Genomic DNA, 22697 nt, shown 5'->3' with positions numbered 1-22697 from the left:
AGTCTCACTCTGGACTTATTTATCTCAGGTGTATATTGTCAATTTTATAGTATAGACGATTGGATAAGAACACACGATTATTAAAATTACCCGAATTTTGTTTTAGGGGACGGTTAAGTTTGGCGATCTAAAATGTGACTCACTTCACACTGATTTAATAAGATTAACGGAATGTCGGATAAAGGCCGTAGTTTTAACATCGTTAATTTGAAATGCACTGTGAACAAGAAAATATCAGAAGTACGCGCTGGTTAATAATTTCAAAAATTCACAATATTAATATTTATCCAAAGTTTCAGATAAACTTCAAATTGTTGAAGCGGGAGCGTGGAGGCTGGCATCCGTTTTTGTATGATATCAATGTGGACATGTGCGATTTCTTCAAACGCCCCTACAAATTCATGGTGTTTACCTTTTTTTATAAATATGCTAAAGATTACACAAGTATGAACCACACCTGCCCCTATTTGGTAATTATTACATTTGCATGTACCTCTAATATTCTCCAAACAAACTTAATCAAATTTTTCTTACACAGCCAAATGTGGAAATTGCGTTATTAGATTGGGGAATTAATGAGAAAGAAATTTTACAGAAATTTCCAGTTGAAATCGGAGTATATGCTATACACACAACTTGGTATACGAATAAGAAATCATTTTTGCAAATTAATGCAACAATTGTTTACGAATAGGACTCATGTATACAAAGTGCACATATATATTTTATTATACACATTAAAAATATAGATTACTGACAAAATTAATATTTTTGGTTCATGACATTGGAATCTTTAAGCTTAAGCAAAATATTAATAATATATTTTGTACATTATCCAAAATGCGGTAAAGTTGATAATCTAAAAAAAAAAAAATATAATACAATTTAATAAAACATCATCATTTTTTCAATTTTTTAAATATAATAATTGATTTTACTTTTCTTTAGTCTTCATCGTCTTCGGAAAAATCAAATTTATCATCATCAAAGTCTATGATCTAAATAAAAAGAATTCAATATATTTAATTAGGAAGCGTGTTTTGCCATGATTTAGTTGAAATTTACCTCACTATTAAGCCTTTTAAATTCTGAAATTCCAGTTAAATCCTCCAGGTATTTGGCTGTCTCGAATGTCTTGAATAAAAATGCATGACCTTCTTCACGATAGGCATCCAAAACATGCTAGAACAAAAATCATTTCAAAGTGAGGGTCAAATTTGAATATAATATTCCGAAAAATTCAGTTAATGGCAATGCATTTAAGTTAATCGACGTTTATCTGAAGAAACTGTATTTTGAGATGTACATTTATAAAATGCTATTATTTACCACTTTTTAGTATGTTACGTACCTTAGAGCAGGCAATACACTGCGCAAACTTTTGTGTGGCAGGCAAGATATTCTCATAGTTGCACAGCATGCCGCGTATGCTGTGTGGCAAGATGCCTAGCAAGCCTTCCGGCAACTGCGGCTGCTGTTGCTGCTGATTCCTGCTGTTCGCATAATAAGCAGGTGCCAAATCGCGTTGAGGATGCTGCAACAGGGCAACCAAAAGCTCGACGGCATAGCTGGCTGCAATGTTGGAGACGCCGGGTCGCGTAACAGTGCACTGTTGATCCAGTGTGCGATCTTTGAGCGACTGTAAAGAGATAACAGAAAAAGCTTTAGTGCGCTGTTGCTATTTCACACTGTTTGCGAAAGCTTTTCGTTCGCCGCTTGAGAAATGTCAACAAACGTTGCAGGCGAGCTTTTGCTGTTTACAAAATAAAGAAAAAAAAGTATGACGCAGCCTGCAACGATTGGTGAGCGGAAAGTAAACAATTAAACATTTTTAGAATTTACGAAAAACAATAAATTGAGAAGTAAATGGCAGTTGGGAGCAGGTGGCAGAGTGAAAATGGGCGTTGTGGGAGTGCGACTCAGTTGAGTTCGCGTCGCTGCTGATTAGATAAAATTCTAATGAGCGTAAACTCCACACGCACACAAGCACAAACCTATATCTATAGACGCGCGTGTGTGTGTGCTTGCACGGCAAGAAATCGAAATAAAATATTATTTTCATTGAACGTAGAGACGCGATAATGTCGATTTGCTTTGGCACCGCGTAGCTGAAAATTTCCAAAAACAAAATTTAAAATTTGCTTAAATATGTTAACAGAATACGCTGGAAATCTATCGCATCCTTTGGAATTCGGCCATGTGGTGGAGATTGTGGCCAAGACAATCGATGGAGCTGCCAGGTAAGAAAACTAAAAATCCAAAAAAGTACCAACAACATGACTAAGAAATGTTAAGTACACCTCTTCTTATCAGCAAAGTGACTAACAAACCTCCCCCTATATGTTCATTGTGTAATTCTACAACTAGATTCCACATCAATCTGTGTACGGCGAAGACATCGCTGAATCCCGATGCGGATATTGGACTGCGCTTCTCATGCTACTTTCGCAACGATCTGATTGTGCGCAACGCTCGCATTCATGGCGTTTGGGGCGAGGAGGAATCCCAGGTGATGGATCCTATTAGTTTGCCCAATCCCATTGTCAGTGGCGAGTTCTTTATGATCTACTTCTTGGCTTGCGAGGATTGCTTCCACATCTCGATCAACAGTCGCACATTTTGCACATTCCGCTATCGTTTGCCCTTGGGCGCCATACGCGCCTTAGAAATATACGATCAAGTACAGGTGATCAAACAGGTCGATCATCGCACCATATTCCCAAATCCCTGGCCAGCAATCCAAGCCTCCGACTACTTCAAATCATTTAGTAACGATCAGCCAATACTCTTCAGTCCTGGGCATGTGATTGTGATCACAGCGCGTTGTTTTGAGAATAAGCGCGGCCAGTTCATCATCAAGTTCATGGACTCGGACACGAAGCGAGAGGAGCTCCATTTTAGCGTGCGTTTCGACGAGAAATGCGTGGTGCGCAACAGCATGAACAAGAACTTTGAGTAAGTGGCTCCAATTACGTTCAATCACACCTTATCAATGCCAACATTTTCCACTTTAAAGCTTCGGTCAGGAGGAGCGTCATGGGGGTTTCCCCTTTGTCTTCAATCAGCAATTCAAATTGGCCTTGGCTTTTACGGAACGCGAAGTCTTGACCGCTGTGGATGGATACAACTTCTTTAGCTACGTCTGGCGGACTCCCAATGCCATGATGAATCTGGTGGGCTTTAAGGTAACCGCGATCAGTGGTCTCGTTGTGCAGATCACTGGCGTCGATCATTTGCAGACTGGCGATCCAAGCTGCGCTGGATTCGAAAAGTATTCGCGACACGACTACGAATGTGCCTAGCTTAAGTTATGTTAAGGTTGTGCATAAAGAATGAAGTCTGAATCCCTGTGGTGTATAACTCACATTTCCTGGAGCTGTCACATCATTGCAGAAGTAACAACCGAGCTGCTCGCCACCAATGCACTTAAGTCCAGCGATTTCCTTGTTGCCAACATCGCCCACTTCTTGCCTCGTGCTGCCATGACGCATTACCAAGTAGCTGTCGAAGCCTAGCGCCGCGTTGATAACAATCTGAAAATAGTTTTCGCATAGATTACGATAGCTTGCCAAGGCAGTAAACCACTTTGTCACCTTTTGTTGTGCAGCTCCCAGCAGAGTGGGCAACCAACGACTTTCACGCGAATCCGTGAGCAAGAAGATCACATCATGCTGCTGCACTTGCTGCTCAATCAGCTGCAAATGTTCCTCCGTCTGCTGACGCAATGCTTCACCTATAGTGTGTCCTGGCATGGGAATTTCTAGTACATGTCCGTGGCAAACAGCGCTGGGATTAATATCCAGCAAACGTGTTGCTGCTGTGGTTGCTTTCATTCGATTTCCTGCCACGGCATCTGCATGCGTATAAAGACTTTGACGCACTGGATTCGAGTATCCCACCTTGCCATTGTCCAGCAAAGTGATGTGCTTAAAGCCCCAGGACTACAAAGAATAGTTTTATAGTAAATTAGCAATATATGGAGCTGACTTAATGTCAAAACCCACCAGCAAGTTGCGTGCCACGGCACAGCCAAGAGTTCCAGCGCCAAAGAGCAAGCATTTGGATTGCGCCATGATGTCCAAGTTCAAATCAGGCACCAGACGCCACTTCATCAGCTTCAGATTTAGGTTGATTGAGTTCTCTGCCAATCTGTGGGAATTACTCAATAGAGTTAAGTACTCAGATTGCTCTTGGACCAACTTACTTGGCTGGATCCATGCTGTCGCGCATGCTGACCATGCGTGGTCCCATTTTGCCATTGCGATTCACTTCCCAGCCCACAAACTGCAACTGCTCATTACAGCTGGATTCAGCTTGGACCACTTGCCATATTAGGCTATTGTCTAGCTGCATTTGCTGATCGTAGCGAACTCCCAAGAACTTCAAAGTGCGGCCAACAAGCGAGGGGCTAAAAGCCATCAGAAATCTTAGCAAACAAATAGTAATCGTAATCAGTTGTGATCTTACCATTGCTGCAACAGCATGGCCACATAGTTGCGCATCAACCAAGAGGGATTCTCATACTCGCTGGCATCCGCAAAACAGTAATAATAATGCTGGGACTGCTGCTCATCAAACTGGGTTAAGACAGCGCTCAAGCTGCGTGCTTCCCAAACATTTTCCTGCTCATTTGCATAGAGTACAAAGAAGTTTTGCTGGTCTGCTGGCAGCAAACGTATGGCTTCTGCATATTGCCTTGCATTGGGCAGCTCCTTAAGACACAGTGCATCGCACTGTAGTTGCAATGTTGGCGTCAACGGACAGGGAAAAGCAAACCAATAATAATAACTGTGGCTCTTGAGATCGGCAAATGAGAGCACAAAAAAACGCGCCAGCAGACTGGCATCATTCAGCACACGTCCGCTGTTCATGTCATCTAGGAGACACTTCCCCTCCTCCGCCAGCAAAGCTGTTTTGTCCAGAGCTTTGAACTCTTCAATGGTGTTCTTGTTGTATATGGTGCCGACAGCTCCATGGCTGAATTTCGGTGGCTGCGCTGAACTGTGTTGTGCGTAGAGATATATATTTACTATATTCGATTATCAGCAAAATGCCACTCACCTATTGTATGCACTGTAGTCAACTTCAAGCAGACATCGTGACGCCTTGCGATTTGTATAATGGCCGAAAATAGAACGTTTTGCATCCGATAGGCGATCGTGGTCGAGTTTTAGCTCGGCTAATTTGTGCCAGAATGTGGGTGACACAAAAGATTCAAATGGTGCAAATTGCAAAATCTTTGCATTGCCTTCGCTCATTTCGCAAAAATAATGTTTTTGTATTCCAAGCAACGTCACAAATGCACAAGTAAACAAACAATGAAGATAATAGATGGAACTGCATGGAAATGAAACAAACAGCTGACCGATAATAGGCAATCGCAGTGCTGCCAATCACAGACTTATCGATAGATGTATCATTTACTTGTTAACAGCTGTTGAATACAAATCTATGGGTAGTTAACAAACAGATGTTGGAGAACCTAATCCAGTTTCCGGCACTGGATCCATAGAACTCAAGTAAAAAAGGCGACCTGCTTTAGAATTTAAAAATTTAACTCAAATAATATCGAACATTGAAACTTTCATATAAAAATACTGAAAGGTGTTCATTTCAAAACTTTTCCAATATCGTATTCGTTTTTCGATTGCGCTTTTTTTAAACCATTATTTATCAGATGGAAATGATGCAAAAAATGGTCAAAAACATACTTTAAAAATATATTAATAAATTATTTAAAAGAATATCGGCGTTTCCGCATTTGATATATATTTTAACGAAAAATAGTACATTTAGATATAAAAGTTACGGCCACACTTCATTGTCCATCGACAAAAAAGTTTTGCCATTTAGAAATTTAGTAATTTTTAGAGGTTAGTACGTACAACAATAGAGAAAGTAGGCTCCGAGTGTTTTATATATTTTAAATTTTAAAATGTGTAATATCTAAGTTAATAGTAGTGGTTTAAGTAACGTTCAAGTCGTAAAATTTAAAAATTCATAGCTTCCAAATTTATTCCATTCCTAAAAGAAAAGGTACAATTGTGTGGATGTGTGTGTGTGCACATACACAGACATACATTTGAACGTCCTCGTTTCTTTTTCGCTATTAGCAAATCCAAGTTGAAATCAATAAAAGTGAAAAATATGAAAAAGTGGTGTTGCCATTTCCGTGTGTATTTGAGTAACTAAAAGTGAAAGAAAATTGAAAATGCGCTGCATAAAATTAACAAAGACATCCAAAAATGATTCACTCGAAATACAAAGAAATCTGTATACATGTGTGTATGTGTATATACAGTACAGTACATAGAGATAGAGTGAGAAGAGCAGCAGCAGCAGCAACGTCAAGTGCCAGCAAACAAAATGGCGGCGGCACACAGCGGAAAAACTCAATGCTGTTGACGTTGCCTTTGCTGTTTGCTGCAGCATGCCGTTTGTCTCTCGACTTCTCTCCTCTGCTCTTCTGAAAACATACAGTTGAGGTTGAGTTTTTCAATTCGCTTTCAATGCAGCTTCTTTTTGATTTTCCGTATGCACGCTTTTATCTTCGAAACAGCCACACGCGTTTACTCTCTCACACACACATAACCATCCACTTGCGCCCAAACTACTAAGAGTGTGTGTGAGTGTCGTATGTGTGGCTGTATGTGCATGCACTTTGTACAATGCTATGACGAAAGCAATGTATAGAAAAGAGAACTGCAAGGCATACGGAAGAGCGAGATTTGGGTGGAGAAAAGGCCGGGGTTATGGGGCAAAAAAAAACCGAGACATAGTATAATTTGGATTCAACATGCATCCATTTAAATAGCAATTTAATTCGTACTAAGCCAACTATAGTTTCATAACTAGGCATAAGTTTTTTTCTCTTCTGTTTGTAGTGTAGTGTAGATGGGGTTTACTTAGCGCTTGTGCACGACTCACTCGAATTGAGGTCAAAATCATCCACAACTGGGTCTCTTGGTGGTGGCGTCGTTTTCGGTCGGGTCGGGTCGGGGTCGTCGATGTCGTTGTCGATGTCTTCGCGCTGCAACGAACGCTTAGTGAGAGAGAGGCGGAGGGGAGGCGGCTATATGCGCACTCTTTTGGGGTGGTTTTACATTTGGACACTTTGGGGGTGCTTAGAAGACATTAAGCTGCATGCTTATGTATGTATGAGTGTATATACAATACATACTAATTACATGCAAACCAGTCTCAAATCTCAGGGTTGCTTCATTCTTTCTTTTTCGATTTGCACTTTTCGTAGCTGTCATTTTTATTTGAATTGTACACATATCCATATGCATGAAAGTTATTGTGTGTGAGTGTGATAAAGCTTTTTATAAGTTAAAGTTTTTAGCGAACAGTGAAATTTTTAGCAAGTAAATGTGAGTCATGTCTGCTGCGAAGTATTTTTATTTATGCTAAGCTCGCTAATCAACAATACGACGACGCACCCATCTAGTACATTTTTATTGGGGTCAAGAGACTTTAATTCGATGGCGCAGAACGCAGGCAAACAACAATAACAACACACAGCAGCCGCAGCAACAGCAAAAGCTCTAGCAGAGGCCATAAACCTTCATACACACACACACACGCATACACAAGCGGACATTTACTTATACGCATACAGAGAAAGGACACTGACACTGACAAATTCGCGTGCTTGTGCGCAGCAGCAACGTCTAGCGAAATGAGTACATTTATTTATATGTATGTGTAATACATACATTCGTGTGCATGTGTACGTGCCTGCCTGCCCACATGCAAGCAAATGTGGTGCATGTGTGCGTGAGATACGTGAGCATCCACATCCCATTTAGATTTCGCATATAGTGGAGTTCAATCATTGGCAGACAAGAGTGAAGAAGTGAGAGAGAAAGAGATTGTGAGAAGAGTAGAGAAGCGCGCGCAAAACAAAGGAAACTGGCCAACAAAGAACAAAAGCAAACGAACAACGACCTGAGAGAGTTGCCCCCACTCAATTTGTTTGTGCATATTAAATTCAATTTGAGCGCATTAAAGTAGTGTATTAATATTGATTGAGCACCTTCGGGTAAATTGCATTTACCATATAATAAATGCAATTTATATATGCGCATTATAATTGCTTGTTGTACCCGTAAGACAAGACATCGGGGCAACTCTGTTGCGCGCAGCTTTACATAAATTCACAACACTCACACATGCAGTCGCACATTTCCCCAAGCAGAGTGAGAACGCAATAATCGTTTAAGTGATTGTAGTGTGTGTGTGAGTCGCTCAATTGCGCTGCGTCGTGTGTGGGGGAAAAGTGAAATAAACTTGAAGGTGTTTTGCGAGGTTATTTTCATTAAAATTCCAGTTTTATACTTATGCTGCTTGTTCGGTTTCCCCATTGTCAATAGTACTGCTTTAGCGAAACCGTTAGATCAACAATACTTGAATACACACACATTTGCATACATACATATGTACCTGCATACTTGTTTAAGCTGCTCTTAAGCTGAGCTGAGCTCTTTTCAAGTGTGTCAACTGCCATTTTAACAGCTGTTCAGGAACTCGATGATTACTCATACTTTTGTTGTTGTTATCGATGATATCAGAATTACGACAGACGACGCTATTGAAAATTATAGTTTTAAGTTTGACAATAAATAACTTGTTAATTATAATGTTTAAAACTGAAGCAAGTTATATATACATGTATATGTACATATGTATGTAATTGTTGTTGTCACAGTTTTCATTTGCATATTTGTCAGTAGCCCTCGTACGTATTTATTAACACTAAATAATAGATATTAAAAAAAGTACAAAAATACTTTGTCTCGTTTCGATTTTTGTCTATATAGTATTGGAAACTTTTCCCGTTTTTTAAACTCATTTTTAATTTGTTTTTCTTTCCCCGGTGTCCTCTCTTTGTTTCATTTAAAAGGATTCCTATAGGAGTACTGCAAGCAGAACGGAGAACGGCAATATCCGATTAGGACAGGAATCTATATAGAACTACAAATTACATAACTCTCTCGGTAAAGCGCACGCGCAGCCCACACAGGACAAGGAAGACGAAGAAGAAGTGCGCAGCCGCCGCAGAAGAGACAATTTTTTGGACAAAGCAACCGCAAGGAAGCCCCAATCATCGTTAACTAGCAGTGTCTGCTATATATACATTCATATATATCTTCTTATATATATTGTGTGTGTGTTTGTTGTGCGTCCTCTGTGTGCGTGTGTCTCGCTCTCTGTCAGTGTGTACGAACAAAAATCTGTTTTGTAGTGTTGAGAAACGCCAACAGTTGTCGACGATCACAACACCGCAAACGAGAGCAACAGATCAAAGATCGAAGAAAGCGAAAGCATCACGAGCAACAAGCAATCTTGTGCGTGAAGCTTGTCACAAAGACGAAGAAGAAGGCAACGTTTATTTCGCCCCCAAGTCGATAAAAGAAAATTATCACCATTCCACTATCAACGTACGACGCCGCTCCCCTTTTGCACACTTACGACGATAGTCCGCATCGTTGGGCTAACGGTACAAGCAACGGGCATCAGGCAGGCGTCATCATAGATCAGTTTCGGGGCGCCAAAGCGATCACCATTGAGGGAGGCACCAGTACCGGTGACACGACGAGCATCGGCGGCGGCGTCAACGATTTGCGACTGGTAATAACGGCCCAACAAAACGATATCATCGAGCGCAATTACGATCAATTGACCAATCGAGGCGGTGGAGGCGGAGGCGGCGGCGCCGTTTTAGGCGTCACCAGCAGTAGCGGCATCGGCACCGGCACCGGAGGCCAAACACCACCGACACCACAATCGACAACATCATCGACAACGGCGACGCCAACTACGCTTGGAGGACAAAAAACCCTGCTGAACACCAGTCCCAATCTATTGCCGATCACCACCGCAACCGATACTTTCAACAATCTAAAGAATTTGGTGAAGATCGATAAGGGTTCATCGCCTGCATCGAATCACAGCGGCGGCGGAAATTATCGTGCTAATAAATCTGTTGGCAACAGCGGTAATCGTTCCGTAGGATCTGTCGGAAGTGGCGCATCATCAGGAGTTGGTGCAGTTGGTTCAGTTGGTGGCCCAAGCGGACACTATTCCAGTGGCTATAATAAAAATTCCGTCAAAATTCGTCAACACGATTCTGAGCTAAGCCCAAGGCCTCGACGATCATACCAAAACGATTCGTCGTCGTCACGTTACTATAACAAAAATAGTGACATTTTGGGTGGTGCAAACGGTAACAACAACGGCTTGAACGGCGGTCAGTCGACGCTTGGCAACGGCAACGCTGATAGCAACTCTTATAACGGCGGTGGAGTCCATCGTGGTAGTCGGAATAGCTATCACAACAACTCCGATGGCGGCAGCAGCTATAATAATCGCAATATAAGCTCAAATTCGAGCGGCAGCAACTATCGCTCCCATCACAACAACAACGGCAGCTCACGCTACGAGACGGTCAATGGCAATGGCAACAGTAGCGGACAGCAGCAACGTCACTACGGCACCAACAACTCATCGACGTCTGGAGGGAGCCTCAATAACAGCAGCAACATCAACGGCAACGGCAATCCAAACAAATCAAGTTACGCATCTCAACGCACCGGAAATAATGATGGTCATAGCTTGAGTGGTCGCTATCGCGACGATTATACCAGCAGCAGGGACAGCAGAGACAACTATCGGGATAGCAGGGATAGCTACGCCGACGAATCGCCCGCTCATCAGCGATACAACAATAACAGTGGCGGCAGCGGCAGTGGCATTGGAGGTGGCAGTCTAGAACGCAACGGCGGGCATTCGGGAATTGGCAGCAATCGATATAATAATAATCGCAGCAACAACGATTCGCTGTCATCGTCTGGTAGCCGAAACTCTGATGAGCGTTACGAGCGTGGCCAAAGCCTGAGGCATAATAATAATAGTGGTATCAACAACAGCCAGTCGGCATCTTTGAATCACTCGTCAGCATCAGCAGGAGGAGGTCAGCAGAATCAATACCAGCAGCAGCAGCAGCGACAGGAACAACAAGTTCCGGTTAAATCGGTAACGCCACCACCAGTGGCAACAGCAGCAGCAGCGGCACAGCAACCGATAACTGGACGCTGGATACCGCCATCGTTGCGTCCACAGCATGGACTCACGCAAAGCGAGAAGAATGATGCAGTGTTTCGACGTGTCCGTGGCATACTGAACAAATTGACACCGGAGAAATTCCAAGAGCTAAGCGATGAGCTGCTGAAACTTGATCTAAACTCTATTGTCATTTTGAATGGGGTCATTCTTTTAATATTCGATAAAGCCTTGGACGAGCCTAAGTACTCGTCTATGTATGCACAGCTGTGCAAGCGTCTCTCCGAGGAAGCGCCATCATTTGAAAAGGAACCAAACAATTCGTGCACATTTCTACGTCTTCTGATCGCCGTCTGTCGCGACAAGTTCAACAATCGTTTGAAGCGTGACGAGACCAACGATAATCGTCCGCCACCCGAGAATGAAGCCGACGAGGAGGAGCGTCGCCATTTGGCGAAACAGCGAATGCTGGGCAATGTCAAGTTTATCGGTGAGCTCAATAAATTGGATATGCTATCGAAGAATGTGTTGCATGCCTGCATTATGGAGCTATTGGATAAGAAAAAGAAACGTACGGCCAGTGCGCAGGAAATGTGCGAGGACATGGAATGCCTGGCTCAATTGCTCAAGACTTGCGGCAAGAATTTGGATTCAGAACAGGGCAAAGAGCTGATGAACCAGTACTTTGAGACGTTGGAACGTCGTTCAAAGTCTACTGAATATCCACCAAGGATACGCTTCATGCTAAAGGATGTTATCGAGCTCCGACAGAATCACTGGATACCCCGCAAAGTGGGCGGCAGCGCCGAAGGACCCGTCCCCATAAAGCAAATACGCTCGGACGATGACTCAATCATACGCACCCCATTTGCCAATCGCAATCGCGATATGCGCAACAATGATCGCGACGGCGATAGCTGGATGAATCGATTCCATCTCAATCTACAGACCGGCGGCTACAATGACATGTTCAGTGGCCTCAGTGTCACTGGCTCATCACCAATTGTCTCACCGTATGTGTACACTGTTCTTTATTCTCACACTATTTCTATAACTAGATTTCAATGTTGTTTATCCCATTAATTTCGTTTTTGTAGATTTGCCACGAGCAGCAACCGGGACCGGGATCGTGATCGCGACAATCGCCAGTACAACAATCGCGATCGTAATCGTGACCAGGGCGGCAACAGCGGTGGCAACGGCGGCGGCGGCGGTGGCAACTATAACAATCGCTATAACAAGCACAACAATCAGAATGGAGGCAACGGCAATGGTGGCGGCAATCGTGATGAATCTCGCGGTGGTAGCGGCGGTTCTCATAGGAACAACGATCGCAACAGCGATGGACAGTATGGTGGCAATCAGTTGTTGTTGGGCAGCAAGGAGCTGGCACCGCGTTTCAAGCGCAATTTGATAACCACCAATCAAGATTCGGTCGAGAATTTGCAAATGCGTCCGGCAGCCAACTCATTACTATTCCGAGCAGCCTCACAAAATCAGAAATTCCCAGCCACACTGCCCATTTCGACACCGCCCAGCGGCAATTCATCATCGTCATCGCAGCAGCAGGCGTCGCAGCTATCCAATTCGCATTATCCGCTATTGGGCACACCCACATCACATCTGATGACCAATCCAGCACGCCCATCGTCCACTCCATCGGCCGAGTATGGCGTGGAGAATCGTGCTTTGCAGAACGCTCAACAGCAGTCAGAGAAGAGCCTCAAGGCGACATCGTCGTCGCCCAACTTTGGTGCAACCGGACAAACGGCCGTAGAAAACAATGTGGAAAAGAAGGCGGCAGTTGTTGAGACCAAGGAGCAGCAGGGTAGCTCTAAGAATGGCTCCGTCGAGAGACCCTCAACACCATCAAGCTCTGGAGCACTGACTACCACAGGTACTGGCTCAAGCAAGCAGCAAAAGAAGGACAAGGGACCCAGCAAGGAAGAGTTGACCAAGAAAGCTACAGTCTATTTTAAGGAGAAATTCTACTATGATGAACAAACCGAAGAAGTGTTGCCCGTTGAAGGCGAGACAACCGAACCAATTGACGGCGAGGCTGCAGATCAGTTTACACAATTGGTTGATGGCTTCCTCGAATTGAAGTTGCCAGAGAAATCGTTAAAGGATGTGTGCCTCAATTTGTTGATGGATGTGCTGGACCGTGTGAACGATGTTTACTTGGAGCGCATCGTGCGTTTCCTGCAGACATTGCGCAAACAGTCCAATATCAAGCCTAATGTCATTGTTGAGATCTTCAAGCAGCTGGTGAACAAAATGAATGAACGAGAGGCGCTCAATCCACGTATCACAGCCCTAGTGGCGTCTGTGTTGGCGAAAACAGTTTGTGAGCCGGCACTGATCAAGCTAAGTGACATTTCCAATTATACCGACAATGGACAACATTATCCATTGTTCCTTTTGGTGCTTCAGCAGCTCCACAAAACAATTGGCAAGGATGCATTGGAAGAGAAATTCCGTGCCAGCAAAATTGATTTGATGAACAGCTTGCAGGAGGTGGACCGCAACAAGGAGCGGTTGGCTGAAATACTTGAGGATCGACAGCTTTCGTTCCTTTATCCATTGCTCAAAGTACAGGCCGAGATGTTGAAGCAGCTGCAAAGCGATCCCAATCCAACAAATTTCTACAAATGGATAAAGGCTAATGTCGACAACAAATACTACAAGGACCCGGGTTTCATACAGGCCCTAATGACCGTTGTGGTCAAGTACATCACCAAGGAGACGACTCTGGCCAGCAACTTGGATCCCAAGGAACACCCCGAAAAGTCGATCACACAAAAGGAACAGGCCATGCTCGAAACCTACAGCCAAATGCTGCAGACTTTCCTCAGTCAAAACGAATTGCAATTGATGGCACTTTATGCCCTGCAACTCTTCTGCTATAATGAAAGTTTCCCCAAGGGTAAGTACAACCTAAGATTGAGGTTCAACAAATGTGTTCTAATAATCTTAATTTTTTTTATAGGCATGCTCTGCCGTTGGTTTAAATATTTGTACGATTCCGAAATTATCGAGGAGGAGGCATTCGTTTTATGGAAGGAGGAGATTTCTGACAAATATCCAGGCAAAGGGTCAGCATTGTTCCAAGTGAATGCCTGGTTGACTTGGCTACAGGAAGCCGAATCTGAAGACGACGAGGATTAAATACCCCAAATGCATAACCACTATATATGTATATCACTTCTATATTTATTCGCAAACCAGCAAAAAAAAGTAAAAAACATAAAAAATATTACAAAAAAACAAAAAAAAAAATTCAAAACAAAAATAAGCTTATAAAAGAACAAAAAAAAAACAACACATTACTACATTACAACAGATGAAAGTTGAAATCGCGGTTGCAAAATGTTAGTCAAATTATAGTAGAAAAAGCTACAAGTTAATCCAAATTATTTGATATTCATTCAAGTTCAAGCAACTAATAATTAATCACCAATAAATAAAACTGCAATAGACGCAAACGTAATCAACAATATGATATTTAACTCAACTAAATATGAAAAATGAAAACCTTCCTAAAGAGAAGTCAGGCGATTGAAAGAAACAAAATGAAACAAATTAGTAAAAATGAAAAGAGAGTGTAACAAACACACAATTCAATTATGTACGATTTATATAATATACTTGTATATTAATTAGAGAATTTCATTTCAAGTTATTGAACCGGAACTGATCGAAATGTTCTCATTTTTTATGAATTTCTTTTATTTTTTTGCTACTCGCACAGCCCTCAATTCATTCATATGTATTTATTAAGTAGTTCAAATCAAAGTGACAACAACGCATCATATATACAACATATATTTAACAAATGAAATGAAAATAACAGATAACCATTAAAAGGCTCACAATTCCGAGCTAGCATCGAATTCGTAACAAATCGTAGCACTGAATGTATTTTAACTCGAAAATTAAACTAAAAACGCCAACATCAAATTATAGCCTTAATAAAATGAAAACAACACTGCGAACGGCGAAATTTTCGTGTTTTCTTTCAACTAATCGATCTCTGCGAAAATCATTTTGAAATCGCATTTATTTTGCCGGTAAAACTTATTTCGTTTTACAACACTGACCGCCGGCTGTTGATTGTGTTGTGTAGCCCTGTTCACAATTTTTCAACTTGTCAACACTGCTCGTAAACAGAAAGTGCAGTTTCATTCTATAAATTTGTTTAAACCAATTGTTTACATTTTAAAACCCTTTCAAAAATGGAAAGTTGTGCTGTCTTGAAGCCACAACAAACGGCAGGCAATGTTGCAGTCAAAGGTCAAACGACAGATGCGCTGGAACCCTTTACATCACACGTGGCCCAGCTGGACAAGGGCTTGGTGCAGTGCACGTTGCGCGTCCTCAAGATGAACGGCAGCACTATGCTCTTCCTGCATGCCAAGGACTCAAACCGTCTGGACGAGCTGGCCGTTGCAATGCCAGCACGTCCGCCCAGCAAGGATACAATTGGCACCACGTTTATGGGCGAGTCGGGACAAAGTGATTCCCTGGTCATGGCCACAAAACTGAGTGCTCGGTATGGACGTCAGTTCTATGTGAGCATGAACATTCGACTTGATAATCTGACGAGACCAGTATTTGAAAAAGAGCTTGTCACATATATGAAAGACAATCTCCAGCACTTTGTATGAGTAAAAGACTTCGTCTGCAGTGCAGCATAGTATGTACATATTCATATTTAAGCATTTATGATTAAAGCAAACTAAGGCGCTTAGTACAAAATGTATTTTTACTTACATCAATATATCCAATACTCTTATTTATTTATGGCTCCAACACACCACCGTGTGGGTCACTCGCTCGTCTGTTTATTTTTGGTGCATCACGACCCCACGGACAACACGGCGGCTCCAACTGCAGTTGCTCCCAGCGTCAACTCCGCAGTTCGAGGACAGTTCGAAATGCAACACACAAGCACAAACGTGCGCAAATTTCAATTCGTTGTCCCCAACAGTCGTAATACCCTCTAGCTAACCAATTCGAGTAAGTTTCAAGCATTATCAGTAGTGCTGTGTCATAGAAAATATCGCTGTGATTGAGGTCACTCCACGCAGGTGTGTGTGTCCCTCAAGCTCGGTCAGAACGCACACGTGTGTGGTCTGCACTCTCCTCCGCGCTTTATCGCTCTGGATGTCAATGTCGGAGTGGCCTTGAGACTTTATTTTACCCTCACCCTCCCACACCCCTTCGCAACTCGCGTAAGCCGTAAAAATGTTGCGTTTACGTTTTGATTGATAACTCTGCTGCGCGTGTGTAAATCTTTTATTTTCAATTGCAATTATAAACGTGGATTGCATCACTTGGCTTACATGCCAGAGATTACTCATTGGATGTTGAAGCCTGAGGATAAACGTTGAGTGTTCATAAAGTGCTAAATCTGCAAAAATGTTATCTAATAATACCATAGAACTTTTTGTACTTAACGCAAAGTCATCATAAGCGATTAGTTTCTCAAAAAACAATTTGAAATTATCATGTTTTATCGAATATGGGAAAATTTTCAAAGGTGACTTAAATTGGTTTGGCTTCTCCATTTTTGAAATTAATTTTGCAGAATTGTTAATTGCAGGTAAAATGTACAGATTCCTTAAGTAGTTGAGTATTTGAAATAGTCTTTGAGCAATAATAATGTTTGCTCTATTCAATATCACAAAACCTGTTGGGATTCAAGTTATATTCCTAACAGAATTGTTGATTTTGTAACGATTTATTTCAAGGTAAATTTATTTAAGTAAAATTATAATTATATTATATTTTTATCAATTATCTGGATTGGTTAAGCTCGTTGTGTTTTCGAATTCTTTAACAGATGTGAAGTCCTTATGTCTGCTTCATAAATTTTCCACAACATTTTTTCATTTATTATAAAATCCTCAACACATTTGTACGCTGTTGGGGTTCCATTTCAATGACTTCCAGTACTTTATCAAATTTTATAATTTTCACAACGATTATCTGTTTTAATCAGCAGAATTTGATAAGCTCATAAGTCTACTAAAGAACTGACAACATTTTTCCCGGGTTTTGTTGAGATTTTACAATAAAATTTCGATCAAATCTCTGCCTATGAAAAATGTAATTTTTTTTGTAGTAAAAAGGAAGTATTTTATTTAGCAAGTATTCAGAAAAGTTGCCATGGAATTTTTTGGGTTACAATTTATAGCAAAAATGCTTAATAAATTTGTTTTGTGTGGTCTAATAATAGTGCGTCTAGACGAGATATTGTCAGCAGTATCAGCCAAACATAATAAAAGCAACAAATAACGGCAAGAGTAACCTGTATAAATACCTGTGTTGCTACTGACGAAAGGGGTCTCGGCACTCACACATAGAAAGGCAGGCAAAAGTCTGAAATGATATTTGATTTCTTTTATTTTTACCAACTCATTGGCCATATCATATGTCTGCCGATATTTTTATTATTTTTTTTTCGGCAGCGATAAGACTTTTTTTTTCCATTTTTTGTGGACAATCCCGTCGGAAATCGATGTCGGTTTACATGCCCGACTTGCATGCAATACCACTTTAGCAATTGGCGAAGTTGCGATTGTGATGCGTTGTAGCATGGGGTAGACGGAGTATATAGTATATAGTACATACTTTTGGACTTTGCACGTCTGTTGTTGTCGACCACCACCGACCGAGAACAGTCGCGAGTCGCGAGTCGCAAGGCGTGCAATAGATTGGAATATCAACATAGCAATTAGCCATTGGAAGTTGTCGCGTTCTGAGCAGAAGACAAAGTTCGCTTTTGGGTCCTATCAGCAGCAGGCAGACTCCCAGTGGGTTCCACAGTCTCGACAAGATAGCAAATATTGAAAAAAGAAGAACAGAGCTAAAGAAAACAAGAGTCCATCCCCCAAGATTTGCTACAACATAATCTGAGTGCATCTTCGTAAGCCGAGCTTTCTGATAAGCCCGAACTCATTGCCGAATGTGAAACTGAATCTGAATCTGAATCCGAATCGAAATCCCATTTCCATTTCGAAAGCGAATTGAGAGCGCGCGACAGTCGCATTGTTGGTCGGTTTTTTCTTTTTTTTTTTTTTTTGTTGGCTTATCGCTCCTCCAGCTGGCACCTTTGCCAGTCAGCGATCAGAAAGCCAGCCAGACCGGCAGCCAAGCAGTCAGACCCCAATGTTATCAGCGTCGAGTATGTTGTTAATTTGATAGAAATATTGAACATCATTATATGACAGTTTGCAATAGACGCGAGTCCGGTTCGATCCGGTTATTGTGTATTATCCGTATCTAGACCCAGTCTCGAAGCATTTATGGCGCATTTGCTGGGGAGTGTGTTTTCTGTCCACATATATACTACTCAAATACATATATATTGTTTTTTTTTTATTTATTATTTCATTTTCGTATTTACTACGGAAAAATTAATAAAAATTGTTTGCAACGATCAGCACGCGTTCACCTCTAAGAGGTTTCTGGCGCTGTCGCTAATCTCAGACAATGATTAGTCGCTCAGTCAGAGGATTGGGGATTGCACGGGGTTTGGGGATGGCAAGCTGTGCAGAGAACTCGGATGCCTGCGGATGGATCTGCTGAGTTTTGTGGTCTATAGAAACCAAAGGCTCTGCCGCCGCCTCTGTTGCGGTTCCTTATCAATCGCAGCTCGCGCCATACAAAGTTCAATTCGTGTTTTTTGCCAGGGGAACCAGTAAATCTGGATTTATTTATTTATTTATTTGTTGTTCGACATGTGAGGGAATGTCGCGCATGCCGAGCACCAAATTGGGGTCATGGCAATCGCAATTGAGAGCAGCGAGTCCTTTAACCGAATTCAGCACGTTTGAATGCTGACTGAGTAACTGATACGGATTTGTAAAGCGTAAAGAGGGGATTTCCCGATGGCATTTGTTCAGGGAAATTTTCCTAAGATAAGATTTAATCCTTGCATTAAACGCTCTCTGCATGAAAGAAACGCTCTTCATCGGTAATCTCTATATACATATTTATATTATATGAAATGTTTATGTTGTGAAACTGTACTTAAAGATTGTTGAAAGTGATTTTGTTGCTGGCTTTTGTTCTTGGAATTTTAGCAAATATTTACCAAATTATTTCAATGGGAATTTATTTAATTGAATGTTTAAATTCTTTATTATGAGATAACAGTGTTTATCTTAAACCGATAAATCTGAAATTTATTGCTGTAGAAATTATGAGGAATATGTAAATTAATGTGTTTTAAATTTAATTTAATAATATATAAAAATCTGCAATTAATTTAAAACGCTTTTTTATACATTTTTTTTTTTATTCGTAGCCCATCTTGCTGGTTAAAGTCGGTTTTCTAAATTCTAAAAGCTCGATTATACAATTTAATTTTAATTAAAGACTGTACTTTCAGTTTGGGAGTGAGAATGATGTCACTGATAATTTTGGGTATGGAAATCTAGACAACAAATTCAAAATTTGAATTGAGTCACAAACATAACAAAATATGTATTGTGTATGCATTTTAATTTCATTGTGTGTGTGAGAGCCGTTTAATTGCTAGTCTGAGTTCTCTTAGAAATCAGATATTTGGAATACGAGAACATTCGCGACAACGAATCGCAACTCTATCTCTGCTATGCTATAATTATAGACAATGCCTCAGGTGTACTTTGTGATTTGGCATGATAGTCCAGAGGGCGATTCCCCAAGTCGTTCGTTATCTGTGCGTTAATCTAAAAATAAATCATGATTTTTGATCTCTTCACAAAATCGTTGCGCACTATAATTATTGAAGGGCTGCACCTGCTTCAATCTAGCGATCAAGAATTGCTCATGTGATTGACTCGGGGCGCTTCGGTCTTATCATGATCATCGGTCATATCGTTGGATGTGTTGATGTCATTCTATTTCCGAATACAATTATTTATGTAATGCAAGTGCCCCAGAGAGCGACAGGGAGAGGGAGAGGGAGAGAGAGTGTGAGACCCCCACTGCATTCGACTGGGGCAATGTGAATCACTTCCTATCGACGCACACACAGCTGATAAGATAGAGATACCGCCGCCTTCTGTTCTTGCCCGTTGTTTTTGGCCTTCGCTCAAAAGTAAACACAGACGCTAAAAGAAACGGTTCGACTTGACCAAGTGATAAGCTGGCGATGTTGGGGTCCTAAAAAAACGTCAACGTCATCGTCATCATCGCCATCGCCAGCGGCGGAGCATTGTCGCAAAAGTTGTTCGTCGCAAAGATACGGAAGACATGTGGCAGCATTGTTGACTTGCTATGCCGGAGCATGGCACGATAGCAGCCAGCTTTATCACGCAGACAGAGAGGCAGGCGGGAGAGCGGGAGAGGGAGCGGACTACACGCACACGTAACACGGTCACAGCTGGAGGGGGAATTCACGTTGCCCTGCTCTGCTCCCACTCAGCCCTGCGTTCTCTTGCCAGGTTTGCGGGTACGAAGTGCACCCGACTACCCGACTAGCGATAGCGATTGGACCCCCCGCACAAAAGTTAGCTCGGCAGCTCGACTGCGCGACTCGATTGTCGAGTGCTTGAGTGCTTGCTCGACTGCGGCTCCGACAGCGGCTGCTGATCATTGGCCGCACTCATGCAAACTTACGGCTAGACCGATTTTCCACTTGTGCGTTTTTGCTGATAAGCACCCGCTGCTCCCCACTCCCCACCCTCCTCTCTTAGTGTACGCCTTACACCCTCGCCGCAGTCAAACGCTATTACACTCACGTACTGAGTGTGTGCTCTGGTTGTCATTACATCAGCCTGCTCTCCTTGCCGCCCCCTTCTCTGCCGTTCACACTCTTACGATTTCATTGTTAACTTTTTTTGGTGTACTCTTTTTTGTTGGGCTGTGTCGGTACGCACACGCAACTAACTTGGTCTAATGGCGCGGTACGTTCGGATGTCCGACGTCGCAGCGCGCTTTGCTCCCCCCTGAGGCCTGTCTGCGTGCACAGCCTTCGTCCGCTGATAAGACGCCGCGGCGCAGTCTCTTCTCTCTCTCTCTCTCTCTTTATTGGTCTCGTTATCGCGAATCAAGTTTCAATATTACACGAATGTCTGCAGGCGAGCAGCTCATTCGTTTGCCAATCGCAAAAGCGTACACTTCGCTTACCAAACTTAACAAACCACAACCACAACCTCAACCACAACCACAAGACACACCACACACACACTATGGATATATTAGTACAAAAACCCATCTTCTGCCCAAGCAGCAGCAGCGAATTCTACGAGCCGCCGCCAACGGGCTACTTTACGCCGTACAACACGCCGCCGTATATAACGCAGGCAATCACAACAACCGGACCAGCTGGCAGCTGGCTGGGCGAACAGATGCAGTACCTGAGATTCCCCACACCGCCCATCACACCACCACGTCCAGTTGTGCTGCCCCTGGCCGGCGAGTCCTCCTCCAGCTACAGTCCTTCCCGCTCCTCGGTCATCATGAAGTGCAGCAAGAGTGCCAGCTCCGTTTCCGTTTCCGGTTCCATTTCCGGTTCTGGTTCACACTCCCCCACAGAGTCCTGCAGCGAGCAGAGCAGCGGAAGCGAGTGCGATTTTATCTGCAATTGGCACGATTGCGGAAGGTGAGTGTCACAATCTCAATCACAGTTACTGTTCGAGTCACATTCACATTCACCATCACAGCCAACATTTTGTTATCAATAGCTTTACTCATGCTTGGGTTCTTTTTTATTTTCACTTGCAGAGTTTTCGAATCTTTGGAGGCGCTCGCTCAACACGTCACCTTACGTCATGCGGTTGCCTCGCTGTTGGATGGTCTCTACTACTGCCGCTGGGGCGGCTGTCAGCGCAGCGAGCGTGGCTTCAATGCCCGCTACAAGATGTTGGTCCATGTGCGCACCCACACCAAGGAGAAACCGCATCGTTGCCATCTCTGTGACAAGTCCTTCTCTCGGGCCGAGAATCTTAAGATTCACATTCGTTCGCATTCGGGCGAGAAGCCGTACAAATGTCACTTTGAGGGCTGTCAGAAGGCTTACTCGAATTCTTCGGACCGCTTCAAGCACACACGCACTCACTCCATGGAGAAGCCGTATATGTGCAAGGTGCCCGGCTGCCAGAAACGCTACACGGATCCTTCGTCCTTGCGCAAGCATGTGAAAACATTTAAGCATAGCATTCAACTGATTGCCAGCCAAACTGCCACCTGCATGCTCGAAGCCAACGATCACTCGCCATCCTACACCTGCCTGCCTCTGAATGCGCCTGTCGCTGCTCCATTGTCCGCTGTCTGCGTGGATTCTTCACCCAGTTCACAATGCTATTTGGATTTGACGGACAGCGATAATGTGGCCAGCGATTATTCGCTGCGTGCCAAGCACCACAATCAGTACACATCCTCGGACTATTGGCTCCACCCGAGGGAGTCCAGCTATCGTTATCTGCACGGCGAGGACTTTGCCATGGAAATGGATCTGGACTCGCCAACGCCGCTTGATCTGCGCATCCATAGGAGTTAAATTACATCGCACATATACGCTGCTGTCGTGGCGATCCTCTCTAGTCAACATGCTAACAATAGCTCTTGTCAATAATGTTAGGTAATCGTTTAGTTTTCAATAAAGACTGTCTTATATAATTCACATTATATCACATTGT

General features: G+C 42.8%; 7 protein-coding genes across 9 annotated transcripts; 6 read left to right on the top strand and 1 right to left on the bottom strand.

The window, feature by feature from the left end:
• Window positions 1–192: 192 nt before the first annotated feature.
• On the top strand, window positions 193–767 carry LOC117570533 (uncharacterized; the record flags this gene model as incomplete). Its single annotated transcript, XM_034252239.2, has 3 exons — window positions 193–240; window positions 294–470; window positions 539–767. Coding segments are annotated over 3 exons (381 nt in total), but the record flags the coding sequence as incomplete, so codon positions are not given.
• On the bottom strand, window positions 697–5445 carry LOC117570527 (ubiquitin-like modifier-activating enzyme ATG7). Of its 2 annotated transcripts, XM_034252230.2 has the most exons (10): window positions 5062–5440; window positions 4468–5001; window positions 4205–4408; window positions 4005–4149; window positions 3594–3941; window positions 3366–3533; window positions 1352–1639; window positions 1066–1182; window positions 939–998; window positions 697–859 (listed from the first exon to the last, which is right to left on the bottom strand). In XM_034252230.2, the coding sequence occupies exons 1-9, from the start codon at window positions 5256–5258 to the stop codon at window positions 945–947; spliced, it is 2055 nt and encodes a 684-aa protein (XP_034108121.1). In that variant the 5' UTR covers window positions 5259–5440; the 3' UTR covers window positions 697–859; window positions 939–944. The 2 variants fall into 2 exon arrangements, with proteins under 2 accessions (XP_034108121.1, XP_034108123.1); XM_034252232.2 differs by lacking the exons at window positions 697–859; window positions 939–998; window positions 1066–1182 and adding an exon at window positions 1250–1288 and having other exon boundaries at window positions 5062–5445.
• Window positions 1717–3355, top strand: LOC117570529 (32 kDa beta-galactoside-binding lectin). 2 transcript variants are annotated; one of them, XM_034252233.2, is made up of 4 exons: window positions 1717–1802; window positions 2159–2240; window positions 2368–2955; window positions 3017–3355. In XM_034252233.2, exons 1-4 carry the CDS (start codon window positions 1781–1783, stop codon window positions 3300–3302), a joined length of 978 nt encoding a protein of 325 aa, XP_034108124.1. In that variant the 5' UTR covers window positions 1717–1780; the 3' UTR covers window positions 3303–3355. The 2 variants fall into 2 exon arrangements, with proteins under 2 accessions (XP_034108124.1, XP_034108125.1); XM_034252234.2 differs by lacking the exon at window positions 1717–1802 and having other exon boundaries at window positions 1894–2240; window positions 3017–3354.
• Window positions 5446–7019: 1574 nt separating the features above from the next.
• LOC127565686 (homeobox protein 2-like) lies at window positions 7020–11218 on the top strand. Its single transcript, XM_052005405.1, has 3 exons — window positions 7020–7046; window positions 9418–11157; window positions 11213–11218. Exons 1-3 carry the CDS (start codon window positions 7020–7022, stop codon window positions 11216–11218), a joined length of 1773 nt encoding a protein of 590 aa, XP_051861365.1.
• Window positions 11219–11319: 101 nt separating this feature from the next.
• Window positions 11320–14413, top strand: LOC117570526 (eukaryotic translation initiation factor 4 gamma 2). The gene is made up of 3 exons (XM_034252229.2): window positions 11320–12077; window positions 12162–13990; window positions 14054–14413. The coding sequence occupies exons 1-3, from the start codon at window positions 11320–11322 to the stop codon at window positions 14230–14232; spliced, it is 2766 nt and encodes a 921-aa protein (XP_034108120.1). The 3' UTR covers window positions 14233–14413.
• A 154-nt stretch (window positions 14414–14567) lies between these two features.
• LOC117570532 (uncharacterized) lies at window positions 14568–15814 on the top strand. Its single transcript, XM_034252238.2, has one exon. It carries the CDS (start codon window positions 15300–15302, stop codon window positions 15729–15731), a length of 432 nt encoding a protein of 143 aa, XP_034108129.1. The 5' UTR covers window positions 14568–15299; the 3' UTR covers window positions 15732–15814.
• A 5374-nt stretch (window positions 15815–21188) lies between these two features.
• Window positions 21189–22686, top strand: LOC117570734 (zinc finger protein GLIS2 homolog). Its single transcript, XM_034252555.2, has 2 exons — window positions 21189–21661; window positions 21784–22686. The coding sequence occupies exons 1-2, from the start codon at window positions 21249–21251 to the stop codon at window positions 22556–22558; spliced, it is 1188 nt and encodes a 395-aa protein (XP_034108446.1). The 5' UTR covers window positions 21189–21248; the 3' UTR covers window positions 22559–22686.
• Window positions 22687–22697: the final 11 nt, after the last annotated feature.

This window comes from Drosophila albomicans, chromosome 3 (assembly GCF_009650485.2).
Source record: "Drosophila albomicans strain 15112-1751.03 chromosome 3, ASM965048v2, whole genome shotgun sequence".
NCBI classification, from domain to species: domain Eukaryota; kingdom Metazoa; phylum Arthropoda; class Insecta; order Diptera; family Drosophilidae; genus Drosophila; species Drosophila albomicans.
Note: the sequence above shows the minus strand (reverse complement) of the source record. Positions and strands in the feature narration are given on the sequence as shown.